At 45.7% G+C, this 25631-nt stretch overlaps 1 protein-coding gene across 1 annotated transcript in view; it reads right to left on the bottom strand.

Annotated features, from left to right (window-relative positions):
- Window positions 1-25482, bottom strand: part of LOC130200321 (receptor-type tyrosine-protein phosphatase O-like) — a 70013-nt gene extending 44531 nt beyond the window's left edge. Inside the window, exons 1-3 of the mRNA XM_056424511.1 lie at window positions 25424-25482; window positions 24805-24873; window positions 19736-19819 (exon numbers count right to left, since the gene is read on the bottom strand). Of these exons, the coding sequence (XP_056280486.1) occupies window positions 19736-19819; window positions 24805-24873; window positions 25424-25464 (194 nt within the window). The 5' untranslated portion in view covers window positions 25465-25482. The remainder of the gene's footprint in view (window positions 1-19735; window positions 19820-24804; window positions 24874-25423) is intronic.
- Between the last annotated feature and the right edge of the window lie 149 nt (window positions 25483-25631).

Below are 25631 nucleotides of genomic sequence, written 5' to 3'. Positions count from 1 at the left end.
AAATCTGCTTTGGGTGCGACAATGCCCTGTTTAGTGAACAAACGAGTGCAAGTGACTTTCTTCTTCTTTTTCTCAGTCCGATGCATTCTGCAGCCTTGAGACGGAGAGCCGAGAGAAATGACATGCTGTTGTGTAGATCGATCAACATCAGACGGCTGTTTAGTTTAATAAATGAACAAAGACGTGCTATAGAAAATGACGGGCGGGCCCATTTTTTAATGTCATCTACCAATACTACGGTGATCGAGGTGAGCAGCCCTGGTCTAGAGCCATGGCATCATAATGAGAGGACACAGGTGGATACATGGACACATGGACACATGGACATGGACACATGGACACATGATACATGGACACATGGACATGATACATGGACACATGGATGGACATGGATACATGGACACATGACACATGGACACATGGATACATGGACACATGGACACATGGACACATGGACACATGGACACATGGACACATGGACACATGGACACATGGACACATGGACATGGACACATGGACACATGGACACATGGACACATGGACACATGGACACATGGACACATGGACACATGGACACATGGACACATGGACACATGGACACATGGACACATGGACACATGGACACATGGACACATGGACACATGGACACATGGACACATGGACACATGGACACATGGACACATGGACACATGGACACATGGACACATGGACATGGATACATGGACACATGGACACATGGACACATGGACACATGGACACATGGACACATGGACACATGGACACATGGACACATGGACACATGGACACATGGACACATGGACACATGGACACATGAACACATGGACACATGGACACATGGACACATGGACACATGGACACATGGACACATGGACACATGGACACATGGACACATGAACACATGGACACATGGACACATGGACACATGGACACATGGACACATGGACACATGGACACATGGACACATGGACACATGGACACATGGACACATGGACACATGGACACATGAACACCTGGACACATGGACACCTGGACACATGGACACCTGGACTCATGGACACCTGGACTCATGGACACATGGACACATGGACACATGTACAGATGGACACATGGACACATGGACATGGACACATGGACACATGGATACATGGACACATGGAACCATGGACACATGGACACATGGACACATGGACACATGGATACATGGACACATGGACACATGGACACATGGACACATGGACACATGGACACATGGACACATGGACACATGGACACATGGACACATGGACACATGGACACATGGACACATGGACACATGGACACATGGACACATGGACACATGGACACATGGACATGGATACATGGATACATGGACACATGGACACATGGACACATCGAGACATGGACACATGGACACATGGACACATGGATACATGGACACATGGCAACATGGACACATGGATACATGGAAACATGGACACATGGACACATGGACACATGGACACATGGACACATGGACACATGGACACATGGATACATGGACACATGGATACATGGACACATGGACACATGGATACATGGAAACATGGACACATGGACACATGGACACATGGACACATGGATACATGGACACATGGACACATGGACACATGGACACATGGAAACATGGACACATGGACACATGGACACATGGACACATGGATACGTGGAAACATGGACACATGGATACATGGATACATGGATACATGGACACATGGACACATGGATACATGGACACATGGACACATGGACACATGGACACATGGACACATGGACACATGGACACATGGACACATGGACACATGGACACATGGACACATGGACACATGGACATGGACACATGGACACATGGACACATGGACACATGGACACATGGACACATGGACACATGGACACATGGACACATGGATACATGGACACATGGACACATGGACACATGGACACATGGATACATGGATACATGGACACATGTATACATGGATACATGGAAACATGGATACATGGAAACATGGATACATGGACACATGGATACATGGACACATGGACACATGGACACATGGACACATGGACACATGGACACATGGACACATGGATACATGGACACATGGACACATGGACACATGGACACATGGACACATGGACACATGGACACATGGACACATGGACACATGGACACATGGACACATGGATACATGGACACATGGACACATGGACACATGGACACATGGACACATGGACACATGGACACATGGACACATGGACACATGGACACATGGACACATGGATACATGGACATATGGACACATGGACACATGGACACCTGGATACATGGAAACATGGATACATGGACACATGGACACATGGACACATGGACACATGGACACATGGACACATGGACACATGGACACATGGACACATGGACACATGGACACATGGACACATGGCCACATGCCTACATGGACACATGTATACATGGATACATGGATACATGGACACATGGACACATGGACACATGGACACATGGACACATGGACACATGGACACATGACACATGGACACATGGATACATGGACACATGGACACATGGACACATGGACACATGGACACATGGACACATGGATACATGGACACATGGACACATGGACACATGGACACATGGACACATGGACACATGGACACATGGACATGGACACATGGACACATGGACACATGGATACATGGACACATGGACACATGGACACATGGACACATGGATACATGGACACATGGACACATGGACACATGGACACATGGACACATGGACACATGGAACACATGGACACATGGACACATGGACACATGGACACATGGACACATGGACACATGGACACATGGACACATGGACACATGGACACATGGACACATGGACACATGGACACATGGACACATGGACACATGGACACATGGACACATGGACACATGGACACATGGACATGGACATGGACACATGGACACATGGACACATGGACACATGGACACATGGACACATGGACATGGACACATGGACACATGGACACATGGACACATGGACACATGGACACATGGACACATGGACACATGGACACATGGATACATGGACATGGACACATGGACACATGGACACATGGAGACACATGAAGACACATGGACACATGGACACATGGACACATGGACACATGGACACATGGACACATGGACACATGGACACATGGACACATGGACACATGGACACATGGACACATGGACACATGGACACATGGACATGGACACATGGACACATGGACACATGGACACATGGATACATGGACACATGGACACATGGACACATGGACACATGGACACATGGATACATGGACACATGGACACATGGACACATGGACACATGGACACATGGACACATGGACACATGGACACATGGACACATGGACACATGGACACATGGACACATGGATACATGGACACATGGACACATGGATACATGGATACATGGACACATGGACACATGGACACATGGACACATGGATACATGGACACATGGACACATGGACACATGGACACATGGACACATGGACACATGGACACATGGACACATGGACACATGGACACATGGACACATGAACACATGGACACATGGACACATGGACACATGGACACATGGACACATGGATACATGGACACATGGACACATGGACACATGGACACATGGACACATGGACACATGGACACATGGATACATGGACACATGGACACATGGACACATGGACACATGGACACATGGACACATGGACACATGACACATGGATACGTGGAAACATGGACACATGGATACATGGATACATGGACACATGGACACATGGATACATGGACACATGGACACATGGACACATGGATACATGGACACATGGACACATGGACACATGGACACATGGACACATGGACACATGGACACATGGATACATGGACACATGGACACATGGACACATGGACACATGGACACATGGAAACATGGACACATGGACACATGGACACATGGACACATGGAAACATGGACACATGGACACATGGACACATGGACATGGACACATGGACACATGGACACATGGACACATGGATACATGGACACATGGACACATGGACACATGGACACATGGACACATGGACACATGGACACATGGACACATGGACACATGGACACATGGACACATGGACACATGGACACATGGATACATGGACACATGGACACATGGACACATGGACACATGGACACATGGACACATGGACACATGGACACATGGACACATGGATACATGGAAACATGGACATGGACACATGGACACATGGACACATGGACACATGGACACATGGACACATGGACACATGGACACATGGATACATGGACACATGGACACATGGACACATGGACACATGGACACATGGATACATGGACACATGGACACATGGACACATGGACACATGGACACATGGACACATGGACACATGGACACATGGATACATGGACACATGGACACATGGACACATGGACACATGGATACATGGACACATGGACACATGGACACATGGACACATGGACACATGGATACATGGACACATGGACACATGGACACATGGACACATGGACACATGGACACATGGACACATGGACACATGGACACATGGACACATGGACACATGGACACATGGACACATGGACACATGGATACATGGACACATGGACACATGGACACATGGACACATGGACACATGGACACATGGACACATGGACACATGGACACATGGATACATGGACACATGGACACATGGACACATGGACACATGGACACATGGACACATGAACACATGGACACATGGACACATGGACATGGACACATGGACACATGGACACATGGACACATGGACACATGGACACATGGACACATGGACACATGGACACATGGACACATGGACACATGGACACATGGACACATGGACACATGGATACATGGACACATGGACACATGGACACATGGACACATGGACACATGGACACATGGACACATGGACACATGGACACATGGACACATGGACACATGGACACATGGACACATGGATACATGGACACATGGACACATGGATACATGGACACATGGACACATGGACACATGGACACATGGACACATGGACACATGGACACATGGACACATGGACACATGGACACATGGAAACATGGACACATGGACACATGGACACATGGACACATGGATACATGGACACATGGACACATGGACACATGGACACATGAATACATGGAAACATGGAAACATGGACACATGGACACATGGATACATGGATATGGACACATGGACACATGGACACATGGACACATGAACACATGGATACATGGACACATGGATACATGGATACATGGACACATGGACACATGGACACATGGACACATGGACACATGGATACATGGACACATGGACACATGGACACATGGACACATGGACACATGGACACATGGACACATGGACACATGGACACATGGACACATGGACACATGGACACATGGATACATGGACACATGGACACATGGACACATGGACACATGGATACATGGACACATGGACACATGGACACATGGACACATGTATACATGGAAACATGGACACATGGACACATGGACACATGGACACATGGACACATGGACACATGGACACATGGACACATGGATACATGGACACATGGACACACATGGACACATGGACATGGACACATGGACACATGGACACATGGACACATGGACACATGGACACATGGACACATGGACACATGGACACATGGACACATGGACACATGGACACATGGACACATGGATACATGGACACATGGATACATGGACACATGGACACATGGACACATGGACACATGGACACATGGACACATGGACACATGGACACATGGACACATGGACACATGGACACATTGATACATGGACACATGGAAACATGGACACATGGACACATGGACACATGGACACATGGACACATGGACACATGGACACATGGACACATGGACACATGGACACATGGACACATGGATACATGGACACATGGACACATGGACACATGGACACATGGACACATGGACACATGGACACATGGACACATGGACACATGGACACATGACACATGGATACGTGGAAACATGGACACATGGATACATGGATACATGGATACATGGACACATGGACACATGGACACATGGACACATGGACACATGGACACATGGACACATGGACACATGGACACATGGATACATGGACACATGGACACATGGACACATGGACACATGGACACATGGACACATGGATACATGGACACATGGACACATGGACACATGGACACATGGACACATGGACACATGGATACATGGACACATGGACACATGGACACATGGACACATGGACACATGGACACATGGACACATGGACACATGGACACATGGACACATGGACACATGGACACATGGATACATGGACACATGGACACATGGACACATGGACACATGGACACATGGACACATGGACACATGGATACATGGACACATGGATACATGGACACATGGACACATGGACACATGGATACATGGACACATGGACACATGGACACATGGACACATGGACACATGGACACATGGACACATGGACACATGGACACATGGACACATGGACACATGGACACATGGATACATGGACACATGGACACATGGACACATGGACACATGGATACATGGACACATGGACACATGGACACATGGACACATGTATACATGGACACATGGACACATGGATACATGGACACATGGACACATGGACACATGGACACATGGACACATGGACACATGGATACATGGACACATGGACACATGGACACATGGACACATGGACACATGGACACATGGACACATGGACACATGGACACATGGACACATGGATACATGGACACATGGACACATGGATACATGGACACATGGACACATGGACACATGGACACATGGATACATGGATACATGGACACATGGACACATGGACACATGGACACATGGACACATGGATACATGGACACATGGAAACATGGACACATGGACACATGGACACATGGACATGGACACATGTATACATGGAAACATGGACACATGGAAACATGGATACATGGAAACATGGACACATGGATACATGGAAACATGGACACATGGAAACATGGATACATGGACACATGGACACATGGACACATGGACACATGTATACATCGACACATGGACACATGGACACATGGATACATGGATACATGGATACATGGACACATGGACACATGGAAACATGGATACATGGACACATGGACACATGGACACATGGACACATGTATACATGGACACATGGACACATGGACACATGGACACATGGAAACATGGACACATGGACACATGGACACATGGACACATGGACACATGGACACATGGACACATGGACACATGGACACATGGATACATGGACACATGGACACATGGATACATGGACACATGGACACATGGATACATGGACACATGGACACATGGAAACATGGACACATGGACACATGGACACATGGACACATGGACACATGGACACATGGACACATGGATACATGGACACATGTATACATGGAAACATGGACACATGGACACATGGACACATGGACACATGGATACATGGACACATGGACATGGACACATGGACACATGGATACATGGAAACATGGACATGGACATGGACACATGGATACATGGACACATGGACACATGGATACATGGACACATGGATACATGGATACATGGACACATGGACACATGGACACATGGACACATGGATACATGGAAACATGGACACATGGATACATGGATACATGGATACATGGATACATGGACACATGGAAACATGGACACATGGACACATGGATACATGGACACATGTATACATGGATACATGGACACATGGACACATGGACACATGGACACATGGACACATGGACACATGGACACATGGACACATGGACACATGGACACATGGACACATGGATACATGGACACATGGACACATGGACACATGGACACATGGATACATGGACACATGGACACATGGACACATGGACATGGACACATGGACATGGATACATGGACACATGGATACATGGACACATGGACACATGGACACATGGACACATGGACACATGGACACATGGATACATGGACACATGGACACATGGACACATGGATACATGGACACATGGAAACATGGACACATGGATACATGGACACATGGACACATGGAAACATGGACACATGGACACATGGAAACATGGACACATGGACATGACATGGACACATGGACACATGGACACATGGACACATGGATACATGGACACATGGACATGGACACATGGACATGGACACATGGACATGGACATGGACACATGGATACATGGACACATGGACACATGGACACATGGACATGGATACATATACACATGGACACATGGACACATGCATACATGGACATGGACACATGGATACATGGACACATGGAAACATGGACACATGGACACATGGACACATGGACACATGTATACATGGACACATGGACACATGGACACATGTATACATGGACACATGGACACATGGACACATGGATACATGGACACATGGACACATGGACACATGGACACATGGACACATGGACACATGGACACATGGACACATGGATACATGGACACATGGACACATGGACACATGGACACATGAACACATGGACACATGGACACATGGATACATGGACACATGGATACATGGACACATGGACACATGGACACATGGATACATGGAAACATGGACACATGGATACATGGATACATGGATACATGGACACATGGACACATGGACACATGGAAACATGGACACATGGACACATGGACACATGGACACATGTATACATGGACACATGGACACATGTATACATGGACACATGGAAACATGGATACATGGACACATGGACACATGGACACATGGACACATGGATACATGGACACATGGACACATGGACACATGGATACATGGACACATGGACACATGGACACATGGATACATGGACACATGGACACATGGACACATGTATACATGGACACATGGACACATGGACACATGTATACATGGACACATGGATACATGGAAACATGGATACATGGACACATGGACACATGGACACATGGACACATGTATACATGGACACATGGACACATGGACACATGGATACATGGACACATGGACACATGGACACATGGACACATGGACACATGGATACATGGATACATGGACACATGGACACATGGACACATGGACACATGGACACATGGATACATGGAAACATGGATACATGGATACATGGATACATGGACAACACATGGACACATGGACACATGGACACATGGACACATGGATACATGGATACATGGATACATGGACACATGGACACATGGACACATGGACACATGGACACATGGACACATGGATACATGGACACATGGACACATGGACACATGGACACATGGACACATGGACACATGGATACATGGACACATGGACACATGGACACATGGACACATGGATACATGGAAACATGGACACATGGATACATGGACACATGTATACATGGACACATGGAAACATGGATACATGGACACATGGACACATGGACACATGGACACATGGACACATGGACACATGGACACATGGATACATGGACACATGGACACATGGACACATGGATACATGGACACATGGATACATGGATACATGGACACATGGACACATGGATACATGGACACATGGACACATGGATACATGGACACATGGACACATGTATACATGGACACATGGACATGGACACATGGACACATGGTCACATGGACACATGGACACATGGACACATGGACACATGGACACATGGACACATGGACACATGGACACATGGACACATGGACACATGGACACATGGACACATGGACATATGGACATGGACACATGGACATGGAAACATGGATACATGGACACATGGACACATGGATACATGGACATGGACACATGGACACATGGACACATGGACACATGGATACATGGACACATGGACACATGGACACATGGACACATGGATACATGGAAACATGGATACATGGACACATGGACACATGGACACATGGATACATGGATACATGGACACATGGACACATGGACACATGGACACATGGATACATGGACACATGGACACATGGACACATGGACACATGGACACATGGATACATGGACACATGTATACATGGAAACATGGACACATGGACACATGGACACATGGATACATGGATACATGGACACATGGACACATGGACACATGGACACATGGATACATGGACACATGGATACATGGACACATGGATACATGGACACATGGACACATGGATACATGGATACATGGAAACATGGATACATGGACACATGGATACATGGATACATGGACACATGGACACATGGATACATGGATACATGGATACATGGACACATGGATACATGGACACATGGACACATGGAAACATGGATACATGGACACATGGATACATGGACACATGGATACATGGATACATGGATACATGGACACATGGACACATGGATACATGGAAACATGGACACATGGATACATGGATACATGGATACATGGATACATGGACACATGGATACATGGATACATGGATACATGGATACATGGACACATGGATACATGGACACATGGATACATGGACACATGGACACATGGACACATGGATACATGGACACATGGACACATGGACACATGGACACATGGATACATGGACACATGGACACATGGATACATGGACACATGGACACATGGACACATGGATACATGGACACATGGATACATGGACACATGGACACATGGACACATGGATACATGGACACATGGATACATGGACACATGGACACATGGACACATGGACACATGGACACATGGACACATGGACACATGGACACATGGATACATGGACACATGGACACATGGACACATGGACACATGGATACATGGACACATGGATACATGGACACATGGATACATGGACACATGGACACATGGATACATGGAAACATGGACACATGGACACATGGACACATGGACACATGGATACATGGATACATGGACACATGGATACATGGATACATGGAAACATGGATACATGGACACATGGATACATGGATACATGGACACATGGAAACATGGATACATGGACACATGGACACATGGACACATGGATACATGGACACATGGACACATGGACACATGGACACATGGACACATGGATACATGGACACATGGAAACATGGATATATGGAAACATGGACACATGTATACATGGACACATGGACACATGGATACATGGACACATGGATACATGGACACATGGAAACATGGACACATGGATACATGGACACATGGACACATGGACACATGGATACATGGACACATGGAAACATGGACACATGGATACATGGACACATGGACACATGGACACATGGATACATGGACACATGGACACATGGACACATGGACACATGGACACATGGACACATGGACACATGGACACATGGATGGACACATGGACACATGGACACATAGACACATGGATACATGGATACATGGACACATGGATACATGGATACATGGACACATGGACACATGGACACATGGATACATGGACACATGGATACATGGACACATGGACACATGGATACATGGACACATGGACACATGGACACATGGACACATGGATACATGGACACATGGACACATGGACACATGGACACATGGACACATGGACACATGGACACATGGAAACATGGACACATGGATACATGGACACATGGATACATGGATACATGGACACATGGACACATGGACACATGGATACATGGACACATGGACACATGGACACATGGATACATGGAAACATGGATACATGGATACATGGATACATGGACACATGGATACATGGACACATGGACACATGGACACATGGACACATGGATACATGGACACATGGACACATGGACACATGGACATGGACACATGGATACATGGAAACATGGATACATGGACACATGGATACATGGACACATGGACACATGGACACATGGACACATGGACACATGGATACATGGACACATGGACACATGGACACATGGATACATGGACACATGGACACATGGATACATGGACACATGGACACATGGATACATGGATACATGGACACATGGACACATGGACACATGGATACATGGACACATGGACACATGGATACATGGACACATGGACACATGGACACATGGATACATGGACACATGGATACATGGACACATGGACACATGGATACATGGATACATGGACACATGGATACATGGACACATGGACACATGGACACATGGACACATGGATACATGGATACATGGACACATGGATACATGGATACATGGACACATGGACACATGGACACATGGATACATGGACACATGGATACATGGACACATGGACACATGGACACATGGACATGGACACATGGACACATGGACACATGGATACATGGACACATGGATACATGGATACATGGACACATGGACACATGGATACATGGACACATGGACACATGGATACATGGACACATGGATACATGGACACATGGACACATGGACACATGGACACATGGATACATGGAAACATGGATACATGGACACATGTATACATGGAAACATGGATACATGGACACATGGACACATGGACACATGGATACATGGACACATGGATACATGGACACATGGATACATGGACACATGGATACATGGACACATGGACACATGGATACATGGATACATGGATACATGGACACATGGACACATGGACACATGGACACATGGATACATGGACACATGGATACATGGATACATGGACACATGGACACATGGATACATGGACACATGTATACATGGATACATGGATACATGGAAACATGGATACATGGACACATGTATACATGGATACATGGACACATGGACACATGGATACATGGACACATGGATACATGGATACATGGACACATGGACACATGGATACATGGACACATGGATACATGGATACATGGACACATGGACACATGGATACATGGATACATGGACACATGGACACATGGACACATGGATACATGGACACATGGAAACATGGACACATGGACACATGGATACATGGACACATGGACACATGGACACATGGACACATGGACACATGGATACATGGACACATGGACACATGGATACATGGACACATGGACACATGGACACATGGACACATGGACACATGGACACATGGACACATGGATACATGGACACATGGACACATGGACACATGGACACATGGACACATGGATACATGGATACATGGACACATGGACACATGGATACATGGACACATGGACACATGGACACATGGACACATGGATATGGATACATGGACACATGGATATGGACACATGGACACATGGACACATGGACACATGGACACATGGATACATGGACACATGGATACATGGACACATGGATACATGGATACATGGATACATGGACACATGGACACATGGACACATGGACACATGGACACATGGACACATGGACACATGGAAACATGGACACATGGACACATGGACACATGGATACATGGACATGGACACATGGAACATGGACATGGACACATGGACACATGGACACATGAACACATATGGATGTTATGGATACATGGATATGGATACATGGATATATGGACACATGTATACATGGACATATGGATATGGAAATATGGATACATGGCTACATGTATACATGGGATAAGGCTGGAAACATGAACATATGAATATGGACATATATGGATACATGGACACATGGGACACATGACACATGGAAACATGGACACATGAAAATGAAGACATGGACACATATGGACATAATACATGGACATGGATACATGTATACATGTATACATGGATACATGGAAACATGGTCACATGGATGGTTACGGACATGGGACATGGAACATATGGATATGGACATATGTATACATGGATACATGGAACACATGGACACATGGATACATGGATACATGGATACATGGATGATGGCATGGATACATGGATACATGGACACATGGATACATATGGACACATGGGACAATATGGATACATGGAATGGACACATGGACATATGGACATGGATACATGGACATGGACATATGGACACATGGACATATGGACATATGGACATATGAAAACATATGGATATATGGATACATGGATATTGATATGGACATGTATGGATGGTTATGATATATGAAAATATGGATACATGGGACACATATGAACATATGATACATGAACATGACACATGGGACATGGATACATGGATATGGACATACATGGATATTAATATGGATATGGATATGGACACATGGATACATGGACATATGAATACATGAATACATGTATATGGGATACATGGATATGAAATATGGATATGGACATGTATGTTGCTGACATGGACACATGACATGGATATATGGACACATGTATACATGGACATGGATACATGGAAAGATGATACATGGACACATGTATGGCATGGGATATGGACATATGGACATGGACACATGACATGGGACATATGGAAACATGGACATATGGACACATGGACATGGGACACATGGATACGTGGGAAACATGGGACATGGATACATGGATACATGGATACATGGACACATCATGGACACATGGATACATGGAAACATGGACACATGGACATGGATACATGGACACATGGATATGGACACATGTATACATGGACATGGATACATGGAAACATGGATGGCATGGACACACATGTATACATGGGATACATAACACATGGACACATGTATACATGGATACATGGATATGGAAACATGGACATGGACATGGACATGGATACATGGATATATGGTGATACATGGACATATGGACATGGATATATATGAATATATGGAATATGGACATAGGCGGATACAGGATACATGGATACATGGATATGGACACATGTATATGGAATACATGGACATGGAAACATGGATACACATGACACATGGATATGGACACATGAACATGGACATGGATATGGACACATGAATGGATACATGAACACATGGAAACATGGACATGGGACATGGACACACATGGATATATATTACATGGATATGTATACATGGACATATGACATGGGACACATGGACAAGGACAAGGTGGACACATGAACACATGGACACATATGGACATGAACACATGGACACATGGACACATGGAGACATGGATATATGAGATACATGGACATATGGACATAACATATGAACACATGGACACATGGACACATGAACACATGAACATGGACACATGGACACATGGACACATGAATGCGAACACATGATACATGGGACATGGACACGTGGACACATGGACATGGACACGGGACACATATATATATGATATGGATACATGGACATGGATATATGATATGCACATGTATACATGGAACATGATACATGAACATGGACATGCGGAACAGACACATGAACATGGACATGGACACATGAACACATGGACATATGGATGAACACATGGACACATGAACACATGGACACATGAATATGGACACGTGACACGTGAATACATGGACACATGAACACATGACATGGACATATGGACACATGAACACATGGACATATGGGACATGGATATATGAATATGGCAATGGACACATGAACACATGGACACATGGATACATGAACACATGGAATACATGACATATGAACATGGCACATGGACACATGAACATGGACACATGGACACATGAATATATGACACATACGGACGTGACATGAACACATGGATACATGAACATGGACACATGGACATGAACACATGGATACATGGACATGGACATGGAACATATGAACACATGAACACATGAACATATGGACATATACATATGGACACATGAATATGCTGAATACATGGACATATGAATATGAACACATGGGACATATGAATAAGAATGGATACATGGGACACATGAACATGGATATGGACACATGAATATATGACACATGGATATGAACATATGGACATGGACATATGAACATATGGACACATGAACACATGGACACATGAATATGAACATGGACATGATATATGGACATATGGACATATAATACATGGACATGATGATATGAATATGACATGGATACATGGACATGACACATGAATATGGACACATGTGAACACATGACACATGGACACATGGAATACATGGACACATGAACATATGGACATGGACACATGAACATACATGGACACATGGATACATGGACATGGACATGAACACATGGACACATGGACACATGAACACATGGACACATGATATGGACACATGACATGATCACATAACACATGGACACATGAACACATGAACACGTGGACACATGGACACGTGGACACGTGAACACGTGGACACGTGGACATGAACACATGGATACATGAACACATGGACACATGAACACATGGACACATGGACACATGAATACATGAACATGGACACATGAATACATGGACATGGACACATGGACACATGGACACATGGACATATGGACATGGACACATATGAACATATGGATACATGGACATATGAACACATGGACACATGGATATGGACATATGAATACATGGACACATGGACATTACGAATACATGGACACATGGACACATGGACATGAACACGGACATGAACACGGATACGTGGACACGTGACGTGGACATGGGACACGTGAATACGTGACACGTGAAGGCGTGGCAGCGCTGACACGTGAACACATGGACACATGGACACATGAACACATGGACACATGGCTACGGACACGTGGGACACATGGAACACGTGACAGGAACACGTGGATTATGAAACACGTGAACACGTGAACACGTGGACACGTGAACACGTGAACACGTGAACACATGGACACATGAACACATGGACACATGGAATATTATGACATGAACACATGAACACATGGACACATGGACACGTGAACACGTGAACACGTGAACACGTGAACACGTGGACACGTGGACACGTGGACACGTGAACACGTGAACACATGAACACATGGACACATGGACACATGAACACATGAACACATGGACACATGGTTTCTGCACGTGAACATGCAACATACATGAACACAGTGAATTCCCCACATGAGTCTCGTTACTCGCTGCTTCAAGCTTTAAGCGCGCCTTTTGCTCCTGAAACAAACATGGTGACAACGATATTTCATTAAATATTTAATATTTCTCAATAAAACACGGAACAACATTTAGACCTCAGGGTTTGGCTGATGTGGGTTTTAAGACTTCATGGATGCTGATTTGTTCTAATTCCTAATAAAATATGATATTCTTCAAAGTGTGTTGATATGGTAATATATTATCATTATTGTTGTTGTTGGTTTTTCGTGTTACAGCGGCTGTCTTCAGTGGTCAGAGAACAAAGTGTTCATGGAAAGTGTGGAAGTCAACATCAAGCCCACTTCATCCCGTTCTCTGATTATGTAACATCTCAAATAAATAAATCACTACGTCAAATAAAAAAGGTACTTTTCCAGTAATGCTTGTTTTGTATTATAATAAAAAAACATGTATTTATTCATTATAAGAATGTATTTGTATGTGAATTAGACAGAAATGTAATTGGCTGACACAAAAGTGTTTGAATGAATTATGAATAATCAGGATTTAAATTAAGATATTTAGATTAAAAAGTACATTTCACATTACTTCTACATTATTTGAAAATGCAGTTTTATTTTCCAAAGTACTGGGGGGGGGGAAATAAGATTTTACATGATTTTAAAATGTTTTGTGAAAACATGATTTAATATGATTAAACCGTCCATCGGTCAAACCCTCCAGAACACAGCTTTGAAATAAGATCCACCGTATGAACGAGCATCCACACCATGCTCTGAGAGCTATGAACAAACATGCAGCTATAGCGACACTTATGTTTACTCTTCATAATTCATGACTCAGACCTTCGGGCCCAGAAACGTCCACTTGGAGGTTTCTGTAGTCAGGAAGTGTTTCAGCATCAACATGCACATCAATAACATCTACGGCTCTCATATCATACCATGATATACCATAGTATACCATAATATACCATATCATACTATAATATACCATAATATATCATCATAATATATCATATCATAATATACCATAGTATACCATATCATACTATAATATACCATAATATATCATCATAATATACCATATCATAGTATACCATACTATATCATACCATAATATAACATATCATACCATAACATACCATAATATACTATATCATACCATAATATATCAATGTATCAAATCATACCATAATATATCATACCATAATATACCATAATATATCATAATATACTATATCATACCATAATATACCATAATATATCATAATATATCAATGTATCAAATCATACCATAATATACCATAATATAATATACAATATCATACCATAATATATCATATCATAATATATCATACTATAATATACCATAGTATAACATAATATACTATATCATAATATATCATACCATAATATTTCATATCATAATATATCATACCATAATATACCATATCATACTATAATATTTCATACTATATCATACGATAATATTCTATATCATAATATATCATACCATAATATACCATATCATAATATAATATACCATAATATTTCATATCATACCATAATATATCATATCATACCATAATATTCTATATCATAATATATCATACTATAATATACCATATCATACTATAATATACCATAATATTTCATATCATACCATACGATAATATACCATAATATACTAAATCATAATATATCATATCATAATATACCATATCATACTATAATATACTATATCATAATATATTACATTACATTACATTTAGCTGACACACCGTAGAGCAGCTACAGGGAGACACTCAGGGTTAAGTGTCTTGCTCAAGGACACATCGACTAGGGCGGGGATTGAACCTCCAACCCCCTGATTGAAAGACGGACCTGCTACCCACTGACCCACAGTCGCCCATATATTATACCATAATATATCATACTATAATATACCACAATATATCATATCATAATATATCATATTATATATAATAATATATAGAATATAGATGGAAGCTACGCTAACAGCTGCACTACAAACTGAAAGAGAAGGACAGACGGCATGCAAACACCAGGCAGTTAGCATCGGCAGTTAGCATCGGCAGTTAGCATCTGTAGTTAGCATCGGCAGTTTGCTCCTTTAGGTCTGGATCCAGACCTCCCATCCACACTGATGGCTGTGGCTCTGGTTTCTGGCCTACTTACCAAGGGTTAATATAAAAAGCCAACAGATAGTCGGTCCAGAGGCAGGAGGGCAGCAGGGTGAGGAAGGCGAAGAAGCTTCTTCGCCTGAAGGGTTCACACGAGGACAACAAGAGATGATCACGAGACATGGGATTCAAGTAGCCACAAACACACAGTTAATGCTTCATGCAGCCGGCCGATGGGGGACAACAGGCGTCTCTATGGAGGACAACGGGCGTCTCTATGGAGGACAACGGGCGTCTCTATGGAGGACAAGGGGCGTCTCTATGGAGGACAACAAGCGTCTCTATGGAGGACAACTCTATGGAGGACAACGGCTCTATGGAGGACAAATGCTCTATGGAGGACCAACGGGCTCTATGAGGACAACAAGGCTTACCTCTATGGAGGACAACAAGTTGTTCTATGGAGGACAACAAGCTGTCTATGGAGGACAACAAGCTGCCTCTATGGAGGACAAATTATGTCTTGGTATGGAGGACAACGGGTGTCTCTATGGAGGACAACAAGCGTCTCTATGGAGGACAACAAGCGTCTCTATGGAGGACAACACGCGTCTCTATGGAGGACAACAAGCGTCTCTATGGAGGACAACGGGTGTCTCTATGGAGGACAACAAGCGTCTCTATGGAGGACAACAAGCGTCTCTATGGAGGACAACGTGCGTCTCTATGGAGGACAATGTTCCAAGGAGGGACAACAAGCGCTTTCCTGAGGACAGGCGTCTCTATGGGACAAGCCTCTATGGAGGACAACGGGCGTCTCTATGGAGGACAACAAGCGTCTCTATGGAGGACAACAAGCGTCTCTATGGAGGACAACAAGCGTCTCTATGGAGGACAACGGGCGTCTCTATGGACAACAAGGTCTCTATGGGAGGACAACGGCGTCTATGGAGGACAACGGGCATCTATGGAGGACAACAAGATCTCTATGGAGGACAACTCTATGGAGGACAACAAGCGTCTCTATGGAGGACAACAAGCGTCTCTATGGAGGACAACGGGCGTCTCTATGGAGGACAACAAGCGTCTCTATGGAGGACAAATGAGGACAATGTTCTCATGGAGGACAACAAGTTCGCCTCTATGGAGACAACGGCGTCTCTATGGAGGACAACGTGTCTCTATGGAGGACAACAAGCGCTCTATGGAGGACAATCACACTCTATGGAGGACAACGGGTGTCTCTATGGAGGACAACAAGCGTCTCTATGGAGGACAACAAGCGTATCTATGGAGGACAAGGTGTCATGGAGGAGACTAACAGGCGTATGCCCTATGGAGGACAACAAGCATCTCTATGGAGGACAACGGGCGTCTCTATGGAGGACAACGGCGTCTCTATGGAGGACAACGGTGGAGAACGGGTGTCTCTATGGAGGACAACGGGCGTCTCTATGGAGGACAACAAGCGTCTCTATGGAGGACAACAAGCGTCTCTATGGAGGACAACAAGCGTCTCTATGGAGGACAACGGGTGTCTCTATGGAGGACAACGGGTGTCTCTATGGAGGACAACAAGCGTCTCTATGGAGGACAGCGTCTGGAGGACAAGCGTCTCTATGGAGGACAACAAGCGTCTCTATGGAGGACAACAAGCGTCTCTATGGAGGACAACAAGCGTCTCTATGGAGGACAACAAGCGTCTCTATGGAGGACAACAATGCCCCTATGGAGGACAACAAGCGTCTCTATGGAGGACAATGGGCGTCTCTATGGAGGACAACAAATGCTATCCCTATGGAGGACAACGGTGTCTCTATGGAGGACAACAAGCGCCCTATGGAGGACAACAATGCCTCTATGGAGGACAACAAGGCGGCTCTCATGGAGGACAACAAGCTGCTCTATGAGGACAACGGGTGTCTCTATGGAGGACAAGCGTCTCTATGGAGGACAACAAGTTGCTCTCTATGGAGGACAACGGGCGTCTCTATGGAGGACAACAAGCGTCTCTATGGAGGACAACGGGCGTCTCTATGGAGGACAACAAGCATCTCTATGGAGGACAACAAGCATCTCTATGGAGGACAACAAGCATCTCTATGGAGGACAACAGCCGCCCCTATGGAGGACAACAGGCGTCTAAGGAGGACAACAATGCGTCTGTGGAGGACAACAAGCGCCCTATGGAGGACAACACGCCTCTATGGGAGGACAAGGCGTCTCTATGGGAGGACAAACAAGCTCTCTATGGAGGACAGGTGGCATGTCTCTATGGAGGACAACAAGCGTCTCATGGAGGACAACAAGCTGCTCTATGGAGGACAACAAGCCGCTTACTCATATGGAGGACAACGGATGCACTCTATGGAGGACAACGGTGTCTCTATGGAGGACAACAAGCTTATCTCTATGGAGGACAACAAGCGTCTATGGAGTGACACCGGCGCATCCTATGGAGGACAAATAAGTTGCCTCTATGGGAGGACAACGGGCGTCTCTATAGGTGGAGGACAAGGGTGTCTCTATGGAGGACAACAAGCTGGCTCTATGGAGGACAACAAAAGCGCCTCATGGAGGACAAGGCTCTATGGAGGACAACAAGGCCTCTATGGAGGACAACGGGCGGCTCTATGGAGGACAACAAAAGCCTCTATGGAGGGGACAACAATAAGTCCGCCTCTATGGAGGACAACAACAAGCTCTATGGAGGACAACAAGCCTCTATGGAGGACAACGGGCGTCTCTATGGAGGACAACGGCGCTGGAGGACAACAAGCCTCTATGGAGGACAACAAGCCTCTATGGAGGACAACTGCCGCCCTATGGAGGACAACAAGCATCTCTATGGAGGACAACAAGCCGCCCCCATGAGGACAACGGGTTCTATGATAGACAACAAGCGTCTTATGGAGGAATAACGGTGTCTCTATGGAGGACAACAAGCTGCCTCTATGGAGGACAACAAGCCTCTATGGAGGACAACGGGTGCCCTCAAATGGAGACAAGCTCTATGGAGGACAACAAGCGCCTCTATGGAGGACAACAAGCTGCCTCTATGGAGGACAACGGCTGGCCTCTATGGAGGACAACAAGCATCTCTATGGAGGACAACGGGTGTCTCTATGGAGGACAACAAGCGTCTCTATGGAGGACAACGGGCGTCTCTATGGAGGACAACGCTATGGAGGACAACGGGCGTCTCTATGGAGGACAACAAGCGTCTCTATGGAGGACAACAAGCGTCTCTATGGAGGACAACGGGTGTCTCTATGGAGGACAACAAGCATCTCTATGGAGGACAACGGGTGTCTCTATGGAGGACAACAAGCGTCTCTATGGAGGACAACGGGCGTCTCTATGGAGGACAACGGGTGTCTCTATGGAGGACAACAAGCGTCTCTATGGAGGACAACAAGCGTCTCTATGGAGGACAACGGGTGTCTCTATGGAGGACAACCATGCCTCTATGGAGGGTGTCTCTAATATGATACAACAACATCTATGGAGGACAACGATGCCCTATGGAGGACAACGGGCGTCTCTATGGAGGACAATGGGCGTCTTTATGGAGGACAACGGGCGTCTCTATGGAGGACAACGGGCGTCTCTATGGAGGACAACGGGTGTCTCTATGGAGGACAACAAGCGTCTCTATGGAGGACAACAAGCGTCTCTATGGAGGACAACAAGCGTCTCTATGGAGGACAACGGGCGTCTCTATGGAGGACAACGGGCGTCTCTATGGAGGACAACAAGCGTCTCTATGGAGGACAACGGGCGTCTCTATGGAGGACAACGGGCGTCTCTATGGAGGACAACGGGCGTCTCTATGGAGGACAACGGGCGTCTCTATGGAGGACAACGGGTGTCTCTATGGAGGACAACAAGCGTCTCTATGGAGGACAACAAGCGTCTCTATGGAGGACAACAAGCGTCTCTATGGAGGACAACAAGCTTCTATGGAGGACACAACTCTATGGAGGACAACAAGCGCTTCTATGGAGGACAACGGGTGCCCTATGGAGGACAACAAGCTCTATGAGGACAACAAGGAGGACAACGGGCGTCTCTATGGAGGACAACGGGTGTCTCTATGGAGGACAACAAGCATCTCTATGGAGGACAACAAGCGTCTCTATGGAGGACAACGGGCATCTCTATGGAGGACAACAAGCGTCTCTATGGAGGACAACGGGCGTCTCTATGGAGGACAACGGGCGTCTCTATGGAGGACAACGGGCGTCTTTATGGAGGACAACGGGCATCTCTATGGAGGACAACGGGTGTCTCTATGGAGGACAATGGGCGTCTCTATGGAGGACAACGGGCGTCTCTATGGAGGACAACAAGCGTCTCTATGGAGGACAACAAGCGTCTCTATGGAGGACAATATATGCCCCTCTCTCTATGGAGAGGGACAACGGCATCTGTGGTGGAGGACAACATCTCTATGGAGGACAACAAGCGCCTATGGAGGACAACAGCTCTACGCCTCTATGGAGGACAACGGGCATCTCTATGGGGGACAACGGGCGTCTCTATGGAGGACAACAAGCATCTCTATGGAGGACAATGGGCGTCTCTATGGGCGTCTCTATGGAGGACAACGGGCATCTCTATGGAGGACAACAAGCGTCTCTATGGAGGACAATGGGCGTCTCTATGGGCGTCTCTATGGAGGACAACGGGCATCTCTATGGGGGACAACGGGCGTCTCTATGGAGGACAACGGATGCCTCTATGGAGGACAACGATGCCCCATGGCAAGCATCCCCATGGAGTGACAACAATGGGCTGCCTCTACAAGGCGTCTCTATGGAGGACAACGGGCATCTCTATGGAGGACAACAAGCATCTCTATGGAGGACAATGGGCGTCTCTATGGGCGTCTCTATGGAGGACAACGGGCATCTCTATGGGGGACAACAAGCATCTCTATGGAGGACAACGGGCGTCTCTATGGAGGACAACAAGCGTCTCTATGGAGGACAACAAGCGTCTCTATGGAGGACAATGGGCGTCTCTAAGGAGGACAACGGGCGTCTCTATGGAGGACAATGGGCGTCCCTGGGGGAGGAGCCTACCAAGAGGAGGAGCCTACCGAGAAGAGGAGGAGCCTACCAGTTATAAGGAAGCTTCCCGTCTCTTTCAAACGAAGCGAAGTTCACGAACGTCTCTGTGCCGCATTCTCTGAAACAGGAAACACATTGTGAGTCCCCATGAAACATTGTGAGTCCCCATAAAACACATTGTGAGTCCCCATAAAACACATTGTGAGTCCCCGTGAAACACATTGTGAGTCCCCGTGAAACACATTGTGAGTCCCCGTGAAACACATTGTGAGTCCCCATGAAACATTGTGAGTCCCCATAAAACACATTGTGAGTCCCCATGAAACACATTGCGAGTCCCCATAAAACACATTGTGAGTCCCCGTGAAACACATTGCGAGTCCCCGTGAAACACATTGTGAGTCCTCGAAACACATTGCAGTCTCCCTATAAAACACATTGTGAGTCCCCGTGAAACACATTGCGAGTCCCCGTGAAACACATTGTGAGTCACGGTGAAACACATTGTGAGTCCCCATGAAACACATTGTGAGTCCCCATGAAACACATTGTGAGTCCCCATAAAACACATTGTGAGTCCCGATGAAACACATTATGAGTCCCCATGAAACACATTGAGAGTCCCCATAAAACATATTGTGAGTCCTGGAGTGATGGAGGTGCAGTACCTGGTCATCTGCAGGTGCTTCTTGCGGAGGACCAGCAGCATCAGGACCAGCAGGCCCAGCAGCAGTGTGAGTCCCGATGAAACACATTGAGTCCCCTGACATGAGCACAGTAATTGTGAGTGCCCATGAAACAATTGTGAGTCCTATGACATTGGAGTCCCATGAAACACATTGAGTCCTGACAATTATGAGTCCCATGAAACACATT

This window comes from Pseudoliparis swirei, chromosome 10 (assembly GCF_029220125.1).
Source record: "Pseudoliparis swirei isolate HS2019 ecotype Mariana Trench chromosome 10, NWPU_hadal_v1, whole genome shotgun sequence".
NCBI classification, from domain to species: domain Eukaryota; kingdom Metazoa; phylum Chordata; class Actinopteri; order Perciformes; family Liparidae; genus Pseudoliparis; species Pseudoliparis swirei.
This window is presented reverse-complemented; position numbering and strand designations above follow the sequence as displayed.